Source organism: Bombus huntii, chromosome 7 (genome assembly GCF_024542735.1).
Source record: "Bombus huntii isolate Logan2020A chromosome 7, iyBomHunt1.1, whole genome shotgun sequence".
In the NCBI taxonomy this organism is placed as follows: Eukaryota; Metazoa; Arthropoda; class Insecta; order Hymenoptera; family Apidae; genus Bombus; species Bombus huntii.
In genome coordinates, this window is record NC_066244.1 from 10,455,197 (window position 1) to 10,475,226 (window position 20,030).

The following is a 20,030-nucleotide window of genomic DNA, read 5'->3' on the forward strand; positions in this document are numbered from 1 at the left end:
TGAATTTTTTTAGTGGATTGTTACAGATATTTCACATATATGAGGTACGATATGGCCAATGCGTTATAGGATCACCCAATTAATGCGACTTCAAGGCTGATAGTAAAAGATCTTGTAGATTTTTATCGCGTGAAATGATTAATATTCGTCGTGTAATTCTTGGTATGTTGAAAAGTTTTGGGATTAAATGGAAAATCCTGTGTATGTGATCTTTAATACGTGTACCATCGCTATTTCGTTTTGTATTAATGGATTGGTATTATTATGTATTATATTATCGATGTGGAATTTCGTAAAAGATATCGGACTGATTCAATCTAAAAAGTAATATCATATCTTTGTATCAGTACGCGTGAAGGTATTTGCAAAATTTATCAAGAAACTTATATTTTATAATTTTGAAAAATGTTTAATTCGATATTCAGTTTTAAATTTTCGAAAGTGATATGATATATATTTTTCTATAGTAACTAAAGATAATATAAGATAAAGTTTTCAATATGCATAAATACTTTCAATTTTTTAATTCGTTTCTCTCTTTCTCTACAAGTAAATTAGAATACGATATTTCTTTTTATATATGTGTAATTTTAAAAATTCCTCGGGTACAATGTTTGACCACGAATGACCATCAATGTGAAAAGTATGCTAGTCCCAGAAGCACCTGATTGCAACTTTATCCGTTTAACCAAAACCAACGATAGAGGGGAAAAATAGGATAAAACTTCTCTTTCAACGAAGCACATTGAATCGATCACCAACAACCCTATGATGTAATACTCGCCCATGATAACTTCACGAAGAATAAAAAAACCACACACGTATGCAGATTTTACGACTGCATTTCACAAGCTTTGTTTTTCCTTGCGAATGGTTATCATCGTTTTATACGGTCAATATTCTTCCACCTTGTGCAAATACACCTCCAGTTACAAATGTTATGCAAGCTTAATATCATGCAACATCGTGTGCAAATAAAAGAAATATATATATATATATATTAAATTAGCCACTGACACAACTTTTTCGCAATTTATCAGCAAGAAAACCATATTCAATTATCTTCGTTGTCTAAAAGTCCATCTTTCCATTTAGAACTGACTTAATTTCTTTTAAAAGTAATAATTATAAAGTTATCTATCATTTATATAAATTTCGAATGATTGTATTTTTTACTGAATATCCTTAAGTTTCCAAAGCCTTTAAAATATACAGTTTTCTATAGCTCGTCCTAACATTTTCTTCTTAGTTAGTTCATCCTAATCTATTTCCTTTCCAAATGTTAACACTTATTCTTAATTCGAAGAAAATCGTACGAACGTCGTACGTATATCGTTTAAAAGGCCCGAATTAGTAAGTACGGACTTTGCAAGCTAAACCGAGATTGGAACAAAAACGATAAACAGGTGCAGTTGCATGCAAACAAAGCGTGCCACAATAAAAGCATACAGAAGACCGCAAAATTCACGTTCTCGGATCTGACTGTCTCGGGTAACTTGGTTAGCGGGATATGTACATTGCTTACTTAGAAGGTTAGCTGTGAGTGCGGTACCTTGGTCGTCCTCCAACGGGGACAGTTCCGCACCTTCGTGCAGTGCTACATCAGACCCGCTGGAACTGCCCAATGTACACCTCTTGCTTGGAGATCTTCTCCTCGATCGTGGTGAATCGTCACTTTCAGTATCGCTGTTTAAATCATGCCGCGAGCTACCATTTTTAGTATACATGTCGCCATTACCGGAACTAGGCGACGTATCTTGAGAGAGTTGGCTCTCCCATTGCTCTACTTTCTCGTCGTTCAGGAACGAACGATCTGTCAGACTGCCATGGGCCCACGGCTCAGACATCTCGGTAGTGCTCTTTATGATCTTTGCCGATAGCTGTTCGATATTGAACGGCAAACTATCACGGCCTTTTACAACTGGCATCGGTATATCACCGTAATCGCCACTAGCCGCCATCGCTCGTGCGATTCGTCCCGTTTGTTCCGTGTCAATGGATTCGGTCGCGAAACACCGTACAGTCGTCACCGTCTTCGTCACGATCTCCCTCGAGACCACTTCGTCTGTGACGCTTCTCTGAACCTTCGATATCGTTGTACGAGTCGCGCTATCGTAACTGCTTGGCAAATTCTCTACAATCGTCGTCTCTGTCGTGACAAATTTATCCGGTCTGGATAAATCTGTTTCTTTATCTTCTTTAGTCGTGACTGTTACGGTTTCTACTTTCTTTACGGTTTCACCTATCTGTTCGAACTTCTCAGAATCGAATAAATTATCACGCGTATCTGCTGTTTCAGTCGTAGGTCTCGTTTCGTCCGATACTTCGGGTTTTATCGAATCGCTCTTCTCCTTATCTTCTTCCAGTTGTCGCGCTTCTTTCTCCCCGAGCGGTTCCTCTGACAGCTCCTCGAGCAACTTGTCAGAGCGTTCTACTAAATCTATCGACCGCGTGGCGAGTGAATCTATCGTCACTTTTGGCTGATCGTCGTCTGACTTTAGTGTTTTACGTTCCTTCGACTCGGTACTTGTTATTGTTTTGCTCACCGTCGTTTCGTTATCCATAGATTTCTTTACTTTCACCGGTATTTTACTTTTTGGGCTGCTCTTTTCCGGGGAATGCCCTTCTCGGAGCGGTTTCGATTGCTCGTTTGTTTTATACTTGAGACTGTACGGCCTGCAGTAGACTTCGGAAGCTTCTCCGAACTCTAGATCTGTTTCGATGGACGACCTGGTAGAGTGTCGCGGGGCGGGAACAGGTTGCTTTGTTGGAGCAGAAGTAGCATGCCTCTCTACAGTCCCATCAATCTCAGCCGAATCATGCCCTGACCCATCCAAAAGGACATGGACAAGAACAGGAACAAGGACATAAAGCACATTGATACACACTAAGAATTTCAAGTCTAGCCCAGCTGCGACAGTTGGACTGAAAGATTCAGCGTGTTCTGGTCTCACAAACGTACTTGTGTGTACGCGCATACACACGAAACTCGTGTGCCCACACACGCATGCATATTTTACCGCATTATATGCCTGTGTGTGTGTGTGCAGCACACATCTACATTTAGTTTTTAATTTAGTTAGTATCAATACTGCAACAGGATTAGTATGTTTATAAAAACACTCATCATATATAAATGGTGTCTAGTCGTGGCGCCTGAATCTTACTAAAACGTACCCTGCAAAACAACTACGTTTCATAGTATCAGAACAAAAAAAAAATAGAAAGGAATACTTCTTATTTCTCTGTTTCTTTTCGATCTTTGGAGTTTGCGGGGAATCCAACTTAAGAAGCGTGATTCTTGTGAACTGACTAAAAAGCGATTACTCCTTGTTACAATGAAGAGAATCGGTGTAATAAAGATAATAATTTTTACTTACCAAACTAAGTAAATATAAAAGAAAAATTCTCTAAGCTACGTCGTCTCAACTAAACATTTATTTATTCGACATTGCTATATAGAAGATAGATCGAAGGCGTCCCAAGTATTCGAATTGTCGTACAAAGAACAGAACTTTTACCGTTACTCGATGACGTTTACTCTATTATGCCGCAAAGAGGTATCTATTTAGTAAGAAACGTGCGCACAATATTAGTGTGAAAGCGTCGGCAGGTGCTAACTATGGAAGATAAAGCTAAATATAAATGAGGGCACCAAAATAGATTCTGCTAATGTATTGATCTTGGGCCTGCGATCTGTGTTCGTGAGTTTTTATACTTTCTTTGGCCATACGTTACCTGATTTTGTCGATGATAGTGCTTGATCGGCTAAACTCTGTGCTCGTCTTGCAGCCTCCTCGGTAACATCTGAAAAAGTAGGTAAACGTGATGTAAGAAAACGGATAATGACAATTTAAACATTGAAAGCAATGATTTGACAAAGATTAGATGAATGATGTTTTCCCTGCATGGCATACCTCGGTTCATGCTTCGCTAGTTGTGGTTTCCTGTTAATTCAATGAGATATATTACTATATAATAAATATAACGTATGATACGTATTTATGTTATGCTATAACAATAAAGAAATGAATAGTGAGAAATATGGTTTTTGTTGCTTTGGACCGATAATCTCATTATCGATGGATAATAAAACATTTGATCGTGGATAATATTAAAATATAGCATAAAAAACCTGGAAACATGCATTAAAGAAATGTTAAAAAAGTTAAAACGCACAAACTGAAAATAATAACAGCAAATAAATAGAAATAATGTAAACACGTTGTTTTGCATATGTCTTTTACTACGGTCGATCACGTATTTTCTTTTCGTTTAGATTTCTCATACTATAAAGTGCATGTATTAGATCCATAATTACATAAACCGTCTATACACGTGTACGCTAAAAGTAAAACAGATTTTAAACAAAACCATAAGTCATAGTATTCTTATGTTATTACTAAATCACGTATTCCTGATAAACATTATTCTTTTATTTTTGCAATGAAGATAAAGAACACGCTGTTTCACTTTATAGTACGTTCGACGTTCTTGCTTTATAAAAGATCATATAAACATTAGTACACTAAAAGTGATTGAAATCAGAAGTGTTAGAGTTCATTATGAATGACAGAGTGCAATGGCCTCTTTGGCCATTTTGGTATGACTACCAAAACATAAGTTATAGAAAAGCGTCAACTTAATTAATCATGTTACACACAGCTGGTATGTAATATGGATAACGCAATTATTGCAAGATACCTTCGATTCTACTGTCAGTGTACTCGGCGGGACTGGGTGGTGGGGTCGCTGCCGTCCGCACAGACTTTCTTACGACTGTGGTGACGGTCTGTCGTGTGTGAGGCTCGAGGTGCTCTACTTCGCTAATCACGTTTACTATTCTAACCGTACTACTGGAACTATCCGACGAACTACTGGAGCTAGTTAATCGGTCTCTCGAGGAACTAACTTTTTGTGGAATGCGAGATATTTTCTTGGATATCGATTCGCTGACACGATCATCGTCTTTAGTGCTTACATCGGACAGTCTGAGCTGTGCCTCGGAACCTACGCCAAAAATAGGATCGTGTGTACCGAAAACTAAAGGGGTAACAATTTCTGTCGTAGATTTCACGTCTCTCCCATGTTTTAGAGTTCTTGATTCGGGCTTCGCTTGCTTGGCGTACATGGTGTCCACGTTTTCGTACAAATGAACGTCTTGAAACTGTACTTTGTCCCACGCTGCATCGCGATTCATTTCTTCTAAAAATGCAGTTACGCCGCTTTTATGTTGGCTGCTATCTACGACGTACCTTTGTTCTACTTGACTCGGTAACATTTCTTCGAAAGATCTTTCTGTATCATACACCTTTTCGCCAACAGCTTTGCCGGCATCCGATACCTTTTGTACACTCTCAGACACCTTCGTGCTGACTATAGTTTTGGTTTCTTTTACGCCAGTTTGAACTTTGTCTTTGGTAGCTCTCGCATCTGCAACGGATTTACCCACAGCAGCATCAACATCTTTTCTTTTTCCAGACGCCACCTCTCGGGCACGAGCTTCTTCCTCTACGGCCTCCTTTTTCGTTTCATCGACAAACTCTTTCACATCGCCAGATACTTCATCCGCAGCGTGTTTTGCGCTTTTAATGAGGCCAGAAAAGAAGCCTCCACTCTTTTCCTTGGCCTTTTTACCCTCCTTCGAAGCTTTGTCTTTCGCTGTTTTTGCTCCATTCACGACTGTGTCCACTCCAGATGAGACTTTTTGTTTTACGATAGAAGTATCCTCCTTAACTTCTGTGACCAATTTTTCTTTCGCTGCTTTCGCTCCATCGGTCGTACCCTGAACAGCTGTTCCTACTTTTTCTTCCGTTTTCTTAACCGCATCAGTAGCTTGAACGCCTACAGCTTTGCCAGCATCCGATATAGCATATGCAGCACCAAGTACCTTTTGACTGATTTTGTCCTTCGCATCCCTTGCAGTAGTTGAAACTTTCTCTCCAACATCTTTTACATCCGTAACTACTTTATCCTTAGTTGCCTTACCACCCTCAGCGACTTCTCGCATAACAGTTTCTGCTTCTGCTTCTACGCTTTTCGCTCCCTCGATAACTTTATCGCCGCCAATTCTACCAGCATCAGATACCTTTTGCACGGCACCAGTTACTTTCTCACTAACTTTGTCCCTAGTGTCCTTTACACCAGCTGTAACTTTGTCCTTGGTGACTTCCATACCAGCGACAGCTTGTTGTTTTACCGTGTCAACTTCTTTTGCTTTGCTAGCAAGTGCTTCACGAGCACGCATTTCCTCTTCAGCGGCTTTTTTCTTCGTCTCATCAACGAATTCTCTGACGTCTCCTGAAACCTCATCTGCTGTGTGTTTGACACCTTTGATCAATCCTGACAGAAAACCACCGGTCTTTTCTTTGGCTTTTTTAACTTCCTTTCCAGCCTTATCTTTTGCAGCTATTGTGCCATCCACCACTGTGTCTATTCCGGATGTTATCTTTTGTTTTGCCATTTCAGTCTCTTCCTTGACCTCTTCAGCAACCTTATCTTTTGCGACTTTCGCGTCATCAGCCACGCTTCGTGCAGCTGATTCTACTTTTGCTTCGGTGTCTCTGGCTCCTTCAACTATTTTATCAGTAACTGCTTTACCAATGCTAGTAACCGCCTGTGCATCTTCGGATACTTTCTTGCTTACCTTATCTTTGGCGTCTTTGGCAGCGGTTGTAACTGCATCTTTAGCATCCTTCGCGTCAGTAACTACTTTATCCTTAGCTGTTTTAGCATCTTCAGCAATGTCTCGTGCAGTTGCTTCTGTTTTTGCTTCTACTATTTTCACTCCATCGATAACTTTTCCACCTACAGTTTTACCTACGTCTGATGCTTTATGTACTCCTTCAGATATTTTCCCAGAAACTGAATCCTTTGTCTCTTTTACAGTAGTTTTCACATTATCTTTTACTGATTTTAATTCCGCAATTGCTTTATCTTTAGCTGCGTCGATGTCTCTCGCCTTTTCTGCTAGCGCCTCGCGTGCACGAGCTTCTTCCTCGACAGCTTCTTTCTTCGTTTCATCCACGAATTCTTTGACGTCTTCGGACATTTCATCTGCCGCATGTTTTACGCCCTTAAATAAACCAGAAAAGAAACCGCCACTCTTCTCCTTGGCTTTTTTAGCTTCTTTCGCAGCTTTGTCCTTAGCAGATGTTACACTATCTGCAACTGTGTCTACCCCTGAAGATACTTTCTGCTTTACAATTTCAGCATCTTTCTGAACATCCGTGACTACTTTATCTTTTGCTGCTTTTGCGCCACTCGCTACGTCTTCTGCAACTGCCGCCACTTTATCGTCAGCCTTTTTAACACCATCCACGATGCCTTCCTTTAATGCTTTACCAGTATCTGTCACTTTTTGCTTCCCGTCGATCACTTGTTCGCTAACTTTGTCCACTTTGTCCTTGGCAATCGTCTTCATTTTATCTTTAGCGTCCTTGATCTCAGCAGCGGTCTTATCCTTTGCTAATACTACGCTGTCAGCCACATCATGAACTTTAGTATCTACTTGTTCTTCAACTCGTTTCACGCCATCGATTACTTTCTCTCCAGCAGCTTTGCCAGCATCTGACACCTTTTGCGCAGCTTCAGATACTTTTTCACCAACTGTAACCTTAGCATCTTTCACAGCAGTTGCAACTTTGTCCTTTGTATCCTGTATTTCTGTAGCTGTCTTGTCTTTTGCTGCAGCCATGTCTTCAATCTTCTTTTCCATTGCTTCATGGGCACGAGCTTTTTCTAAAGAGGCTTCTCTCTTTGCTTCTTCGAGAAAGTCCTTAACGTCTCCTGAGACGTCATCAGCTGCCTGCTTCGTACTCTTAAACAATCCAGTTAGAAAACCGCTACCCTTTTCTTTAGCTTTCTTAGCTTCTTTGGCTGCTTTGTCTTTTGTCGCGGCAGCTTCATCTACAATTGCAGTTGCTCCTGATGAAACTTTCTGTTTTACTGCTTCAGCGTCGTCTTGAATTTCCTTAGATACTTTGTCTTTCATTTGTTTCGTCTCAGTTGCTATTTCATGACCGACTATCTCAACTTTATCCTTGACTTTTCCTACTCCACCTGTAACTTTGTCTGCAACAGCTTTACCGGAGTCCGCTACCATTTGTGCACCCCCAACTACCTTTTCAGAAATTTTATCTTTAGCGTCCTTTGCGGCTGCAGCAGTTTTATCTTTAGCATCTTTCACATCCGCTGCTACTTTATCCTTCATCTCCTTTGTGGCATCGACTATTTCTCGAGCTGCACTTTCGGTTTTCTCCTCAGCCTGTTTCACTCCATCAGCTACCTTTTCACCAGTAGCGTGGCCTACGTCTGATATCTTTTGCGTGCTATGTGATAATTTAGCAAACACTGTGTCCTTGGTATCCTTCGCAGCAGTTGTAACCTTATCTTTTGCGTCTCTTAATCCTGCAGCTGCTTTATCTTTCGCTGCGTCAATATCTTTTAATTTCTCCGCTGCTGCTTCACGAGCACGGGTTTCCTCCTCGACAGCTTCTTTCTTCGTTTCATCTACAAATTCTTTGACGTCTTCGGACATTTCATCTGCCGCATGTTTTACACCCTTAAATAAACCAGAAAAGAAACCGCCAGTCTTCTCCTTGGCTTTTTTAGCTTCTTTCGCAGCCTTGTCCTTTGCTGCCTCTGTACTTTCTACGACTGCATCTATACCAGATGATGCCTTTTGCTTTACTGCTTCAGCGTCTTCCTTGACTTCTTTAGCAGCTTTGTCTTTTGCTGCCTTTGCGCCATCAGTAATACCGTGAGCAACAGTGGCCGTTTTATCTTCAACTTTTTGTACCCCATCAACAATTTTCTCGCCAATGAGCTTGGTAGTATCTGATACATTTCGTATTCCCTCTGATACTTTCTCTGTGATTTTATCTTTTGTGTCCTTTGCAGTGGTTGCTACTGTCTCCTTAGCATCCTTTAAGTCTGAAGCTACTTTGTCTTTCATTAATTTAGCTTCATCCGTTACTTCGTGAGTTGCTGCTGCTGTTTTATCACCAATAGCTGCACCAGCATCTGATACTTTTTGCAAGCCACCAGAAATTTTTACCCCAACATCATCCTTTGTGTCTTTGACGGAGGCCACGATTTTGTCTGTTGTGCGTTTAATTCCAGTAACTGCACTATCTTTTGTTCCAGCCATATCTTCGATCTTCTTTTCCATTGCTGCGTGTGCAAGAGCTTTTTCTTCAGAGGATTCCCTCTTCGTTTCTTCGAGGAAGTCCTTAACGTCTCCAGAAATTTCATCCGCAGTGTGTTTTGTTCCCTTGAACAATCCAGAAAGGAAGCCGCTACCTTTTTCTTTAGCTTTCTTTGCTTCCTTAACAACTTTGTCTTTGGCAGCTGGTACAGTATCTGCTACTGTATCTACTGCTCCTGATACTTTCTGTTTCACAGTTTCAGCGTCATCGCGAACTTCTTTAGACACTTTCCCTTTTACTTCTTTCGTCTCAATTGCTATTTCATGAGCAACTGCTTCAACTTTATCCTTAGCTTTTTCTGCGTCATCTGCAACTTTATATCCGACAGCTTTGCCAGCGTCTGAGACCTTTTGCGCACTCTCAACTACTTTCTCAGCAATTTTGTCTTTAGTATCTTTTGCAGTCGCAGCAGTTTTGTCTTTAATATCCTTTACATCAATTGCCACTTTATCTTTAACATCCTTTACATCGGTCGTCACTTTATCCTTCGCTGCTTTTGCACCATCTGCTACTTGGTAAACGGTAGCACCTGCAACTGTTCCAATTTGTTTGATACTGTCTGTTACCTTTTCGCCGGCAGTTTTGCTAGTATCGGATACTTTTTGTGTAGCTTCAGAAACTTTATCGCCAATTTTATCCTTGGTGTCTTTTACTCCTGTTACCACTTTGTCCTTCGTATCCTTCATAACTGCGATTCCCTTATCTTTCGCTGTGTCGATGTCTTTTAATTTCTCTGCTGCTGCTTCACGAGCACGAGCTTCTTCCTCGACAGCTTCTTTCTTCGTTTCATCCACGAATTCTTTGACGTCTTCGGACATTTCATCTGCCGCATGTTTTACACCCTTAAATAAACCAGAAAAGAAACCGCCACTCTTCTCCTTGGCTTTTTTAGCTTCTTTCGCAGCTTTGTCCTTAGCAGATGTTACACTATCTGCAACTGTATCTACCCCTGAAGATACTTTCTGCTTTACAATTTCAGCATCTTTCTGGACATCCGTGACTACTTTATCTTTTGCTGCTTTTGCGCCACTCGCTACGTCTTCTGCAACTGCTGCCACTTTATCGTCAGCCTTTTTAACACCATCCACGATGCCTTCCTTTAATGCTTTACCAGTATCTGTCACTTTTTGCTTCCCGTCGATCACTTGTTCGCTAACTTTGTCCACTTTGTCCTTGGCAATCGTCTTCATTTTATCTTTAGCGTCCTTGATCTCAGCAGCGGTCTTATCCTTTGCTAATACTACGCTGTCAGCCACGTCATGAACTTTAGTATCTACTTGTTCTTCAACTCGTTTCACACCATCGATTACTTTCTCTCCAGCAGCTTTGCCAGCATCTGACACCTTTTGCGCAGCTTCAGATACTTTTTCACCAACTGTAACCTTAGCATCTTTTACAGCAGTTGCAACTTTGTCCTTTGTATCCTGTATTTCTGTAGCTGTCTTGTCTTTTGCTGCAGCCATGTCTTCAATCTTCTTTTCCATTGCTTCATGGGCACGAGCTTTTTCTAAAGAGGCTTCTCTCTTTGCTTCTTCGAGAAAGTCTTTAACGTCTCCTGAAACGTCATCAGCCGCTTGCTTCGCACTTTTAAACAATCCGTTTAGGAAGCCGCTACCCTTCTCTTTAGCTTTCTTAGCATCTTTGGCTGCTTTGTCTTTAGCTACAGCTACACTGTCTGCTACAACGTCTATTCCAGAAGAAACTGTTTGTTTCACGGCATCGGTGCTATCTTTGATTTCCTTGGTTCCTTTATCTTTCATTACTTTTGCCTCCTCTGCTAATCCATGAACAACTGTGTCTGTTTTGCTTTTAGCTTTCTCCACACCATCTACAACTTTCTCACCAATAGTTTTGGTAATGGCTGATACTTTCTCTACTCCTTCTGATGATTTCTCCGAGATTTTATCTTTCGTGTCCTTTGCTGTAGTTGTTATCGTCTCTGTAGTATCCTTTACGTCTGCAATAACTTTGTCTTTCGCTGCTTTGGCATCATCAGCCACCTTGTAAGCAGCAGCTTCTGCTTTAGCTTCTGTCTGTTTTGTACTATCTACTATCTTATCACCCACAGTTTTACCAATATCTTTCACTGCTTGGACACCATCAGATACAGTGTCACTAGCCTTACCTCTGGTGTCTTTTACAGCTGTTGTCATCTTAGCTTTTGTATCTCTCACTTCTGCAACTGCTTTATCTTTTGCGAGATCGACATCTTTTAGAGTTTTTTCCATAGAAGCACGAGCACGTGCTTCTTCTTCAGTTGCGTCTTTCTTTGTTTCATCATAGAATTCCTTCACTTCTTCGGAGACCTCTTCAGCTGCGTGTTTTGCTCCTTTGAACAGGCCCGAGAAGAAACCTACACCTTTTTCCTTAGTTTTCTTTGCTTCCTTCGTGATCTTTTCCTTTGCTGTATCTGCACCATCTGCAACCGTATCTATATCTGATGAAATCTTTTGTTTCACTGCAGCTGTATCTTCTCTAACTTCTTTTTCCAGTTTTCCTTTCGCTAATTTTGCATTTTCAGCTACTTCGTGAGCAGATGCTTTTGCTTTATCACCAGCTGTTTTTGCACCAGTTGCGATCTTTTCTTCCACCTCCTTGCCAGTGTCTATTACCTTCTGAGAGCTGTCAGCTACTTTCTCGCTGACTCTATCCTTGATATCCTTTACAGTTATCGCCGTTTTGTCTTTCACGTCTTTCATATCAGTAATCACCTTGTCTTTAGCTGCCTTTGCACTATCACCTATTTCTCGAGATGCAGATTCTAGCTTTTCTTCCGTATATTTTATTTCCGTTGCAACTTTATCCTTCGTGTCTTTCGCGGAGGTCACGATCTTACCTGTTGTGTCTTTAATTCCTGCAACTGCTTTATCCGTCGCTTCAGCCACATCTTCGATCTTCTTTTCCATTGCTGCGTGCGCAACAGCTTTTTCTTCTGAAGATTCTCTTTTTCTTTCCTCAAGGAACTCTGTAACATCGTCTGCAACTTCATCTGTTGTATGTTTCGCACCCTTGAATAGACCAGAGAGAAAACCGCCTGCCTTTTCTTTAGCTTTTTTAGCTTCTTTCGCAGCCTTATCTTTCGCTGCCGCTGCAGTATCTGCTGCTGAGTCTATTCCGCTTGCTATCTTATGTTTTACTGCTTCAGTATCTTCTTTAACTTCTTTCGCTATTTTATCTTTTGTTGCTTTAGCATCTTCAGACACTCTTTTTGCAGCAGCTTCAGCTTTTGCCTCCGCATCCTTTGCTTGTTGAACAATTTTATCAGTGACAGCTTTGCCTGTATCTTTCACCTTTTCTACAGCACCTGTAACTTCTTCACTTACTGTGTCCTTCGTTTGTTTCGTAACTGTTATTACTTTAATTTCTGCATCTTTTGCACCTGCTGCAACTGTGTCTTTAGCATCCTTCGCTGTCGCAGCTGCCTTTTCCTTCGTTGTTACTACGCCATCAACCACAACATGGATCGCGCCATCCACTTTTCCTTCAATACGCGTCACTTCATCAGTTGTCTTTTTGCCGAACACTTTCTCAGCATCAGACACTTTCTCTACAGCTTCCGATATCTTTTTGTCTATTGCGTCTTTAGTATCCTTCACAGTTGCTGCTGCTTTGTCCTTCGAGGCTTTTGCTTCTGCAACAGCTTTATCCTTCGCTGCATCAGCCTCCTTTAACTTTCCTGCCGTTTTCTCACGAGCACGAGCTGTCTCTTCTGCAGCCTCCTTCTTCTTTTCATCGACGAAATCTTTGACGTCTTCGGAAACTTCATCAGCCGCGTGTTTTGCGCTCTTGAAGATGCCTGAGAAGAAACCACCTGCCTTCTCTTTTGCTTTCTTTGCGTCCTTGCTAGCTTTATCCTTCGCAGCTGCGGCGCTATCTGCAACTCCATCAATTCCAGAAGATACCTTCTGCTTTACAGCGTCGACATCTTCTTTAATCTCTTTTGCAACCTTGTCTTTCGTTTCCTTTGCACCATCACTTACTCCTTTCGCTGCTGCCTCAACCTTCGCTTCTGCACCTTTCACTCCTTCGGCTACTTTGTCACCAACTGCTTTACTGGTATCAGCTACTTTCTGTGCACCTTCAACTACTTTGTCGCTGACTTCATCCTTGATGTCCTTTGCAGCAGTTAGAACTTTTCCTTTTGCGTCTTTCACATCTGTGGCGGTTTTGTCTTTCACCTCCTTTGCTCCATCGATTACTCCCCGAGCTACACTTTCAGTTTTCTCTTCAGCTCTTTTTAGTTCATCACTTACTTTTTCACCAACAGTTTTACCTGCATCTGATACCTTGTGAGTAGCATCAGACACTTTTGTGAATACTGTGTCTTTAGTATCTTTCGCAGCGGTTGCAAGCTTGTCTTTTGCATCTTTAGCGTCTGCAGATGCTCTGTCTTTCGCTGCTTCCATATCTTTTAATTTTGCGTCTGCAGTAGCACGTAGACGGTCTTTCTCTTCTGATGCTTCCCTCTTCGTTTCCTCAAGGAATTCTTTAACGTCGTCTGAAACTTCATCTACAGAATGTTTTGCACCTTTGAATAAACCAGACAAAAAGCCACCGGCCTTTTCTTTAGCCTTTTTAGCTTCTTTAGCAGCTTTATCTTTCGCTGCCTCTGCTGTATCTGCTGCTGAGTCTATTCCGGTTGCTATCTTATGTTTTACTGCTTCAGTATCTTCTTTAACTTCTTTCGCTACTTTATCTTTTGTTGCTTTAGCATCTGCAGCCACACTTCTTGCAGCAGCTTCAGCTTTTGTCTCCGCATCCTTTGCTTGTTGAACAATTTTATCGGTGACAGCTTTTCCTGTATCTTTCACCTTTTCTATAGCACCTGTAACTTCTTCACTTACTGTGTCCTTCGTTTGTTTCGTAACTGTTATTACTTTAATTTGTGCATCTTTTGCACCTGCTGCAACTGTGTCTTTAGCATCCTTCGCTGTCGCAGCTGCCTTTTCCTTCGTTGTTACTACTCCATCAACCACAACATGGATCGCGTCATCCACTTTTTCTTCAATACGCGTCACTTCATCAGTTGTCTTTTTGCCGAACACTTTCTCAGCATCAGACACTTTCTCTACAGCTTCCGATATCTTTTTGTCTATTGCGTCTTTAGTATCCTTCACAGTTGCTGCTGCTTTGTCCTTTGCGGTTTTTGCTTCTGCAACAGCCTTATCCTTTGCGGTCTTTGCTTCTGCAACAGCTTTATCCTTCGCTGCATCAACGTCCTTTAACTTTCCTGCTGTTTTCTCACGAGCACGAGCTGTCTCTTCTGCAGCCTCCTTCTTCCTTTCATCGACGAAGTCTTTGACGTCTTCGGAAACTTCATCAGCCGCGTGTTTTGCGCTCTTGAAGATACCTGAGAAGAAACCACCTGCCTTCTCTTTTGCTTTCTTTGCGTCCTTGCTAGCTTTATCCTTCGCAGCTGCGGCGCTATCTGCAACTCCATCAATTCCAGAAGATACCTTCTGCTTTACACCGTCGACATCTTCTTTAATTTCTTTTGCAACCTTGTCTTTCGTTTCCTTTGCACCATCACTTACTCCCTTCGCTGCTGCTTCAACCTTCGTTTCTGCACTTTTCACTCCTTCGGCTACTTTGTCACCAACTGTTTTACTGGTGTCAGCAACTTTCTGTGCACCTTCAACTACTTTGTCGCTGACTTTATCCTTGATGTCCTTTGCAGCAGTTAGAACTTTTCCTTTTGCGTCTTTCATATCTGTGGCGGTTTTGTCTTTCACCTCCTTTGCTCCATCGATTACTCCCCGAGCTACACTTTCAGTTTTCTCTTCAGCTCTTTTCAGTTCATCACTTACTTTTTCACCGGCAGTTTTACCTGCATCTGATACCTTGTGAGTAGCATCAGACACTTTTGTGAATACTGTGTCTTTAGTATCTTTCGCAGCAGTTGCAAGCTTGTCTTTTGCATCTCTAGCGTCTGCAGATGCTCTGTCTTTCGCTGCTTCTATATCTTTTAATTTTGCGTCTGCAGCAGCACGTAGACGGTCTTTCTCTTCTGATGCCTCCCTCTTCGTTTCCTCAAGGAACTCTTTAACGTCGTCTGAAACTTCATCTACAGAATGTTTTGCACCTTTGAATAAACCAGACAAAAAGCCACCGGCCTTTTCTTTAGCCTTTTTAGCTTCTTTAGCAGCTTTATCTTTCGCTGCCTCTGCTGTATCTGCTGCTGAGTCTATTCCGGTTGCTATCTTATGTTTTACTGCTTCAGTATCTTCTTTAACTTCTTTCGCTACTTTATCTTTTGTTGCTTTAGCATCTGCAGCCACACTTCTTGCAACAGCTTCAGCTTTTGTCTCCGCATCCTTTGCTTGTTGAACAATTTTATCGGTGACAGTTTTGCCTGTATCTTTCACCTTTTCAACACCACCTGTGATTTCTTCACTTACTGTGTCCTTCGTATGTTTGGCAACTGTTATTACTTTAATTTCTGCATCTTTTGCACCTGCTGCAACTGAGTCTTTAGCATCCTTTGCTGTCGCAGCTGCCTTTTCCTTCGTTGTAACTACGCCATCAACCACAACATGGATCGCGCTATCCACTTTTTCTTCAATACGCGTCACTTCATCAGCTGTCTTTTTGCCGAACACTTTCTCAGCATCAGACACTTTCTCTACAGCTTCCGATATCTTTTTGTCTATTGCGTCTTTAGTATCCTTCACAGTTGCTGCTGCTTTGTCCTTCGCGGTTTTTGCTTCTGCAACAGCTTTATCCTTCGCTGTATCAGCCTCCTTTAACTTTCCTGCCGTTTTCTCACGAGCACGAGCTGTCTCTTCTGCAGCCTCCTTCTTCCTTTCATCGACGAAGTCTTTGACGTCTTCGGAAACTTCATCAGCTGCGTGTTTTGCGCTCTTGAAGATACCTGAGAAGAATCCACCTGCCTTCTCTTTTGCTTTCTTTGCGTCCTTGCTAGCTTTATCCTTTGTTGCTGCTGCACCGTCTACCACTGTGTCTATTCCAGATGATATCTTTTGTTTCGCTATTTCAGTATCTTGTTTAATCTCTTTAGTTACTTTATCTTTCGTTGCCTTTGCGCCATCAATCACGCTTCGTGTAGCTGATTCTGCTTTTATCTCAACATCCTTTACTCCCTCGACTATTTTACCGGTAACTGCTTTACCAGTGTCGGCTACTTTCTGCGTTCCTTCAGCTACTTTTTCACTTACTTTATGTTCCGCTTCTTTTGCACCCGTTATAACCGTATCTTTAGCGTCTTTAGCACCTGTTACAATTTCGTCTTTAACATCTTTTGAGTATGCCGCTGTTTTGTCCTTTGTAGCTTTCACGCTGTCAGTCATACCATATATGATAGTATCTACCTCTTCTGTGACTCGCTTTCCTCCATCAGCTACTTTTTCACCAACAGCTTTACCAGTATCCGAAACTTGCTGCGCAGCCTCAGATACCTTTCCACTAATCGCATCTTTAGTGTCTTTTACAACAATGGTGATCCTTTCCTGTTCTTGCTTTGCTTCTGAAACTGCTTTGTCTTTCGTTGCATCGAGATCTTTCAATTTCCCTTCTACCACTTCCCGTGCACGATCTTTTCCTTCAACGACTTCTTTCTTTGTTTCATCAAGAGCATCTTTGAATTCTTCAGTAGCTTCATCTGCAGCGTGTTTTGTACCTTTGAATAATCCAGATAAAAATCCACCTGTCTTTTCCTTGGCTTTCTTAGCTTCTTTCGCAGCTTTATCTTTTACTGTTTCTGTGCCATCTACAACTACATCTATTCCTGATGATATTTTCTTTTTGGTATCATCAACATCTTCCGTGATTTCTATTGTTATTTTCTCTTTCGCTTTCTTCGCATCGTCTACTTTGTCTGGTACATCGAATGATAGATTTGCAAGGTTTCTTGTATCTTCTAGGAATTTCGCAGTAGCTTCTCGGATTGAACTATCTGGACTTGTTACTGGTTCTTGCGGTGGAGTGCTCTTTTCCCGGGACCTGCTTCGCGATGCTCTAGTCAATTTTGGACTTCGGAATTTGCTGAAGATTCCACTTCCCTTGTCTTTATCAGCAGAGTCTGCAGATTCATCAGGGGCCGTATCACTTGTTACTTTTTCAGGAATTGGCTTCCAATCTTCATGATGCAGACTGTCTGCAATCTTTTTCGTGTCGTCCAAAAAAGTGGCTGTCAATTGTCGTGTTTCTTCATCTCCACTGTCGAAGGATGTTTCTTTAGATGAATTCTTTTCTCTAGATGAACTTCTCTTTTTACTTTTCAGTTTTGGACTCTTGAACATGCCGAAGAATCCGCCGCTCTTATCTTTACCTTCCTCATCTACTTCCTTTTCATCTTCTTTTTGTTTATCCGGTGATTCTAACTTTGCTTCTGGCTTACCGGTATACCTTTCCACGCTGTGTTCTTTCTGGTCTTTATGTTTCTTAATATCTGATTTTCCATTCATTTCTTTGTGAGGAGTACTTCTATCTGTGTCTAATTTCTTTTTTACTTCCGAGATATCATATGAGTGTCCGTTTATTTTATCTTTAGGTGTATCTTCCTCATAATGAACCGACGACGAAAACGTATGCAGGTCTTGTTTTGTGTCAACTTTAGGAGCAGAAGGAACAATGGTAGTTTCAGCAATCTTTCGTGTATCGTCCAAGAATTTCTCTGTGGCGATTCGAAGTTCTTCGTCACCACTATCGAAAGATGCTTCCTTGCTTTTCTTTAACTTTTTCTCTTTTGATTTAGGACTCTTAAATATACCAAAGAAACCACCACCCTTCTCTTTCTCTTGGTCGCTTGCATCACTTGCCATAGTTCCAGTACGATCATCTGATTCTTTAACCGTTACTTTCGGTTCCTCTTTCACTTCCCTTCTCTCGATTTGAGTCGAGCTCACTGCGATATCAGGTACGTGTACATTCAAATCACTGCGCCTGGAGTCATCTAAGAATTGCATGGTAGCCAATTTAATGTCAGGTAACACGCTCGTTTCAACAGGTTTGTAATCTACGTGTGTATCATATGAAACGAAAGTAGGTTGCTGCGTTTGATGTTCCGTAACTGTAGGCACTGGTACTTTTATTTCTTCGTCACCACTGTCCAAGGACGTGTCCTTCGATCCTTTCGACTTGCTCTTCTTAAGTTTGGATCCCTTGAAAATGCCTGAGAGTATGCCTCCGCTCTTATCTTTTGATTTCTTCGATTCATCCTCTTGCTTCTCGTCTGGCTGTGTAGATGGATACTGAACACTGTAAACGGTCTCATAAGCAGATACTTGCTTATCAACCGCGGGTTTCGTTTCTTTTGGAATGTTAGTCTTGGCAACAGCCTCTTTCGGCAATTCTTGCTTCTGTTCGTCTTGTGGAACTTCTTTAGCTATTTCTGGCAATTTTACATCTTGTTTTTTAATACTTATGCTAGGAGTTGTTAGTTTTTCATCAATTTCCTTACCTTCTTTAGACAGCATTTCCTTTTTGCTTATGATAATCTGTTTACCATTGGAGATCGTCGCTGTGTCTGTGGGTATCGTTTGATCTATCTCTTTAATCGTGATAGTCTGAGTAATCACTGGCAGTTGACTCTTATCGTCGATGGCTGAAACTATAGTTTTCGATGCAATAATCGCATCTCCCTTCCCATCGCGAATGTAACGTTGTTTAATTATCGGTGGTTCGATAACTGGCGTTCGATCGACAATTAGTTTTTCATCGGATTTAACGACCTTATCCTTAGGTTCTTTGTCAACGAATTGATCCCTAACAAAACTTTCAACTATAGCACCTCTTGCCTCTTTATTGTCCCGCGCATCATCATCACAAACCACCGACCACCCTTCCTTCGCTAACTTCTCCTTCTTTTTCTCTGCGTCTGCTATTACACCTGTTAATTAATTATTACATATTTTAGGCATCTGTAAACGTTGCAAAATAGGAAGAACACATTTGTTTGTTTTATTTCATTTCGTCATCATTAGTGTAAGCCGGCTCGCTCGATATTGCTCTTTGAGAACAGCGGTTAGACTCTCGTGTGGTTTTGTGCGTGGTACGTGTGTGCTATAGAGCAGCCATCTTTCCATCGAATGATTACACTTATATTTAAACAAATAACAATCTAATAAAAAATAAAAATAATAAGCATTAAAATGCTGCGAGGAACGAATTATGTATTGTATAGAAAATCTAAGTTTAATTTGTGAATACATATCAATCGCGTCAAATCGACGCTGGTACATAACTTTAACGCTACAACAATTAAAATTTACGATATTATTGATATTTACGAATAGCGAATTGAATCGTAATGGAAGAAAAAACTATTAAATGGCGTGAGTTTATCTTGTTTGTATTTTTGGAATAACAAGTTTCACCATTGTTCATATAAATTTTTAGTGTGAATTTTCACCATAAATTTTTTCTGAAAATGTGTTATTTTTCAGATAAGAATGTCGAAATAAGTGTATGCGACAATGACAGCTGCTCTGTGCGTCCGCACAATTAGGCCACACAAATTTGGCCACTCATGCAACGCTAAAAAATTGCAGCAAAACCTTGCTGAAACAAATTAATGGGATGTGTCGAAGAAATAGAAGACTATTAGTGGATCATTAAGTGAAGACACTGAGAGTTCGCATTATAATACAGTAGATATGAGATGTAATTGAGAGGCGATAAAATAAATAATTCATTACGTAATTAAAATAAAAGCAAGCTGATAAATTTGAAGAAATCCGCATCAGCCCTCCAGAACCTGTCAGTGAAAGTAAAAGATGATAAAGTAAAAAGATGACAAAGTAAAAGAAGTAAATGTTCTAGTGCCAACAATGTTTCATAGTTAACAACTTTCACAGATGTGAA

General features: G+C 40.9%; 1 protein-coding gene across 34 annotated transcripts in view; it reads right to left on the reverse strand.

Annotated features, from left to right (window-relative positions):
- LOC126867401 (ankyrin-3-like) overlaps positions 1-20,030 on the reverse strand; it is a 92,921-nt gene that overhangs the window by 8,078 nt on the left and 64,813 nt on the right. For 16 of the 34 annotated variants that reach the window (XR_007690248.1, XR_007690259.1, XR_007690261.1 and 13 more), the window contains 3 exons: positions 4,705-19,056; positions 3,739-3,807; positions 1,526-2,824 (listed from right to left, as the gene is read on the reverse strand). Coding sequence is in view for 6 of the 34 variants with exons in the window: in XM_050621819.1 (XP_050477776.1) it covers positions 1,526-2,824; positions 3,739-3,807; positions 4,705-19,056 (15,720 nt within the window). In the remaining 28 variants the exon portion in view is untranslated. The remainder of the gene's footprint in view (positions 1-1,525; positions 2,825-3,738; positions 3,808-4,704; positions 19,057-20,030) is intronic. The other 18 variants (XR_007690263.1, XR_007690254.1, XM_050621823.1 and 15 more) reach the window with 8 other exon arrangements.